The 5,472-nt window shown below is 43.6% G+C and overlaps 1 protein-coding gene across 2 annotated transcripts; it reads left to right on the forward strand.

Moving 5' to 3' along the window:
• The first annotated feature begins 517 nt into the window (after positions 1-517).
• LOC123396117 (probable serine/threonine-protein kinase PBL8) lies at positions 518-5,132 on the forward strand. 2 transcript variants are annotated; one of them, XM_045091162.1, is made up of 6 exons: positions 518-843; positions 2,048-2,382; positions 2,954-3,089; positions 3,642-3,778; positions 3,903-4,026; positions 4,290-5,132. In XM_045091162.1, exons 1-6 carry the CDS (start codon positions 789-791, stop codon positions 4,736-4,738), a joined length of 1,236 nt encoding a protein of 411 aa, XP_044947097.1. In that variant the 5' UTR covers positions 518-788; the 3' UTR covers positions 4,739-5,132. The 2 variants fall into 2 exon arrangements, with proteins under 2 accessions (XP_044947097.1, XP_044947098.1); XM_045091163.1 differs by having other exon boundaries at positions 520-843; positions 2,048-2,124.
• Positions 5,133-5,472: the final 340 nt, after the last annotated feature.

Consider the following 5,472-nt stretch of genomic DNA (forward strand, 5'->3'; position numbering starts at 1 on the left):
GCGATGTGCTGTCCAGCTAGCACCGGTGAAGCCGCCGGCAAACGGCGTAGCTGCCGCCTAGGAGACGGCCTTTCCCTGGACTGGCCCGACGCCGACGCTTGTCGACCTCACCGGCCCCGACGACGACCAGGAAGAGGACGCCTAGAACAATGCGCCTCCTCATTTTTAGCTTATTCAGTTTTCTTTTAATGTAACAACATTAATGTTTAATTAATATATTTATATGTTTAAAATATTCATTATGTTCTTTTATTCGTGCTGTTTAAAAATGGATCATGTCCGAATTGAACGCAAGCATCGATCCAATTAAAAAACAAATATAAATGTTCACCGGACCAATTTAAACGGATAAAATGCGAACAAAAACGCGTCCGTTTGTATGGCGAAGTTGGAGGTGACCTTACTACCAACTCATTATGAAGTTCTCTAGAAAAATGTCAATATGAAATGAAGTGAAATGGCGGTGGTACTTTTTGAGGACAGCCACGGCCACAGCGACCACCCCTCTCTCATCACTCATCAGTCCTGTCTGTCACTCGTCACAAGTAACGGTTAAGGCTCTGCCGCCGGTGCCTCCCCTTCCTGCCGGCTCCAGTTTCGCACAGCCATCCGCTCCGCTGCTCCCCAGAGGACACACCTCCCCGCTTCCTCTCTTCTCTTCTCTTCTCTCCTCAAGGATGAAGCTCGCTCGCCCTCCGAGGATGAGCTGAGAGGCTGGGCTACCGCCAGCAGAGAGGAACAAGACCCCCGCCACCCACCACACCGCAAGCGAGACGACGAGGGGAGAGATGGGGAACTGCGGCACGCGGGAGGAGAATGCCGTCGTCGCCGCGCACGCGCAAGGTCCTTGTTCTTCCTTAGTTACCCTTCCCGACGCTGGGTTTGGGATTTCTTGCCGACGCTTGTTTTGGGGCTGGTGGGTGCTGAGATCCGCGCTATGGAATTCCTGGTGGAATCGCCGGAAGAACATTCTTTGCTTCGATTTTTGTGACGGCGTCCGGTTTATTAGGATCTTCCACCTGGTGACGTGTGTGGCGAATTCGGGCTTTCTTTCTTCTACTAGGGCTTGTTCCGAGGTGGCACTGCCAAAGAGGGTTTTGGTTGATTGAAATCTAAACTTTCGGCCTGACTAAATATTTCTTCTGTTGTTTGAACGGGGGATTCTGGTGTAGAATCTGCATTTTTTGCTCCAATTTTATCCTCTTTTTGTTGAGCTGTGGTTTCTTGAATCCCCATTTGATTTCTCTCCTCTGAGATGAGTATCAACTTTTGTTCAACTGTGGCTTCTTGCCTCCTGCATTTGCTGCCCAAGTCGCCATTCTTCTCTCCTTCTTCATCTTCTTGGTTCTTGCACCGTAAATCCTGCTTCATTGATCTCATTGGGAATATTTACAGGCCCTTGCCCCAGTGGAACTGGAGGCTGCAATCTCTGTGCTCCCTCCCTCACTCTGTACTGTTGACTTTCAGTTTTTCAGAAAAAAGAAAGCCATGATCCTGCACGTTGAATTAACATAATCTCTTCTAGTACCAAGTTGCCTTTTAAAAAGCAATCTGTAACTGTGAAGTAGATCTGGTGGTCCTGTTTACCCCTTACTGTAACCAATTTGCGCGTGTGTAATCTTTTTTTCTCTTATACTCAGAAACATAGTCCAAGCTAGTGTATTTAATGGCCTGCTCTCCTCATGTTACTTTTACAATTTACAGAGTTGCTACTTGATGCGCTTCGGCATGAGAATAACTGTCCTTCTTCTCTCTATAATTATACCTCTCAAAATAATAATATTGTTGATAACCCAATCTCTCTGTAATTTTCAAACTAATCACCTTGACTCAGCTCTATGTACTAGTACATGAGTGAGCTGTGAGCTCAAGGCTTTCTTTTCCTTGAATTCCACGACTGATGATGTCTTTATAAAACTAAGTATTAGATCTGTTATGCTTTACTCTTTTTAATGTGATAGTTTGTTTTTGCTTTATCCGATTGATTGATGCATGAATGGCACTAACATGAACTTATTTCTCTGTCATTGCAATGGTATGTTTTCAGTTCAGCAACTCCACTTGTTACAACATTCCGACAAGAATGCTCTTGCAGATAGGAAGCACACCCGCACCTCATCAGATGTAAGTGACCCTCCAACACCTAAGAAAATCGAAGATGCCAAGAACATTTCGATATACAACAATGTGATTGCATTCACATTGTTTGAGCTTGAAACTATCACAAAGAGCTTTCGTGCCGATTATGTTCTTGGCGAAGGAGGATTTGGGACTGTTTACAAGGGTTACATAGATGAGAATGTCAGGGTTGGCTTGAAATCACTGCCTGTTGCCGTCAAGGTGCTCAACAAAGATGGACATCAAGGGCACAGAGAATGGCTTGTGAGTAACCAAGTTATTCCATTTTGTCATTCCTGGTAGTGTTTGCGATGTACCAGGACATAAGAAACCTTATTGAGACTCCATGCACATTTAATTTCCTTAATGAGTATCATGCAAACTAGCATGCCTTGTCAGGATAATTCTCTATCAGCTACAAAAACATTTTCTTGAGTATACATTTAACATTTACGGAAAGAATGTGGAAACTGGAAAATTCGTAAGTTGAGAAAGGTTATCTTTATCTTGCATGTGAATAATATAAGCATAGCCCGAGTCGTGCTTGTACTCCCTCCGCAAAGAAATATAAGAGCGTTTATATAGATCACTACTTTAGTGCATTCATTGTCGTGTATCGGATTTGGAAACATAATGGTCAGCAGAAGCAATAGCACCAAGCAAAGAGACTGATTTCGTATGTAACTATGAACAACTCTGACAGGGCTATTAAATTATATTTTACAAACCACGTTCAATGGCTTTGGTCATATTATTACCCTGTTAAATCATTTCTTTGTTTGTTTTTCTGCTAAAAAGTTCTCAATGTGTTACTCATTTTGTATTTCTTTGTCAGACTGAGGTTAATTTCTTGGGGCAGCTAAGACATCCAAACCTAGTAAAGTTGATTGGATATTGCTGTGAAGATGACCACAGGCTGCTTGTCTATGAGTTCATGTTTCGAGGAAGTCTGGAAAACCACTTGTTTCGAAGTAATACATCTACTACTCTTGGCAGCTCACATGATATCATAAAAGAGTTTCTGTGGCGCCATATCTTTACATATATTCTCCTGATTTCTTTCTCTAATGCCATCAACACCATCGTCATGGTGACCACAGCGTGGACAATAAAAGTATATTATATTCTTGTCAGTATATCGTGACTTTTCATTGCCATATACCGTTAGGCATCTTTATACACTTACGCATGTAGCTAAGTGAGCAATGCCCAGTTCTCTGTTTCTGGTAGATTCAGTTCAGGATTTCAATTTAATCATCAGCATCTGTGTTAGAGATTATCCAGTAAATTAGTAATTTCCGCATGTAATTGCCAGTGCTTCACGTCTGCAGCTGAAGCCTGAATCTGGTCTCTTTGTTGCGTATTTGTTGAAAACTTTATGAGCTATATCCAAATTGCAAAAAGTGCCTATTAATGATTCTTCTTTCTCCTATCGTATGAGCTATATTTATATTTTGGGTTAAACTTGTATATGAAACAGCAAAAAAAGTTTTGTTGACTCCTTCTATTGTTTCCCCCCTCAGAGACAGCTATTCCGTTACCCTGGGCAACTAGGATGTCTATTGCACTGGGAGCTGCCAAAGGTTTGGCTTGCCTCCACAATGCTGAAAGGCCTGTTATCTACAGGGATTTTAAGACCTCAAATATTCTGCTGGACTCTGTTGAGTGTTCATACTTGGCTACTTTCCCATGCTTCTTTTTTTCTTCTCAGTTCTTTGCATACCCATCAGAAATACCTATTTGTTTGTGATAATGACATTTGCCTCTTATTTACATTGCCACAGGATTATACTGCTAAACTGTCAGACTTTGGCCTGGCAAAAGCTGGCCCAGAAGGTGATGAGACCCATGTATCAACACGGGTGATGGGAACATACGGTTATGCCGCTCCTGAATATGTGATGACCGGTATTACTCTCATTTTCCAACAATTTCTTTGGTAAACAAATTCGCTTAATGATGCCACCATGCCATTACCAGCAAACTTGGTGTCATATTAGCTAGTCACCATAGCAACTACATTATCTGAGATCACGCACAAATATATCATGTACTGTTTCTATTTAGTATGGAATATTGTTTTTACCTTGTAATTTTTTTGGAGCGATACACAAGAATGCATGCAACTTTTTGTCTCTCTTGGCAACTTCATGAATATACCTACTGGACAGGTCACTTGACTGCTAGAAGTGATGTCTACAGCTTTGGTGTGGTCCTCCTCGAGCTCCTGACAGGGCGGAAGTCCATCGACAAATCCCGGGCAAGCAGGGAGCACAGCCTGGTTGACTGGGTTCGCCCCAAGCTGAGCGACAAGAGGCGGCTTCACCAAATCATCGACCCAAAACTGGAGGGACAGTATTCAGTGAGAGCAGCTCACAAGGCCTGCAGCCTTGCATACTACTGTCTGAGCCAGAACCCCAAGGCCAGGCCCCTGATGAGCGATGTCGTAGAGACGCTCGAGCCATTGCAGAGTGGCGGTGGGAGTGATGGAGCCGTTGTTCATGCCGGCGGCCTCCCTGAGTATAGGGTTCGTCGCAGCCTGGCCGGAAACAGCGTCCACTGCAGGGCCATTCCCAACCCCAAGTGCTCCTCTGCCGTGCCGGCATGCAGGGTGAGGTGATAACAGCTTCTGCAGTCTCAGGTTCATTATACCCACTGCTGCAGTAGGTCCAGTTGTACATTGCAAAGCCTCTTCGATGTGTAAATTTGATCTGCACACGCCGCTGCTGCTTTTCGTTTCTGCTGCTTGTAAGGCCCCTCTAATTTTCGGGGTGGTGGTCTTACGGTATCCTTGAACGGAGCGATCCCCGCCGAAACCGACGGGTTTGAATCCCTGGAAAGGAAATGCCGAACCAATAGTGGTTGGTTGGCAAATGGTATGGAACTATGGAAGTTATGTCACATATTGTACTAGCTTTTTCTTTCCCCATTATCGGTCCTGGATTGCTTCATATGTTTCTTCTCTATCTCATATGATAAGCTGCTATACGAAGAATTAGAGGAGTCCTTGGTCATTTCCTTGTCTAAGAATTAGAGTATGTTGCATGGTTTCTGATTATCTGTCGACGGCTGTCGAACTAGCATCACCGCTGAATAGGAACTATGGCTGTCGAACTATTTTGGTGTGTTCATTTGTTAACTGTTTGATCACATCTCCCTCGACAGTAGTAATCACCTGTACTTGAGTGGTAACACAACCATCATAATAGTCCTTCAATATCATCATTTTTTTTGCAGTGAATATCATTAATTTGACGTGCCTTGCAACATAACAATCTTTTGTCAACATATATCTCCCACTCTGTTAGTGACTGTCTGTAGACAGTCCTGGGTCATTTGGATTTTCGGATCAGC

Source organism: Hordeum vulgare, chromosome 5H (assembly GCF_904849725.1).
Source record: "Hordeum vulgare subsp. vulgare chromosome 5H, MorexV3_pseudomolecules_assembly, whole genome shotgun sequence".
NCBI classification, from domain to species: Eukaryota; Viridiplantae; Streptophyta; class Magnoliopsida; order Poales; family Poaceae; genus Hordeum; species Hordeum vulgare.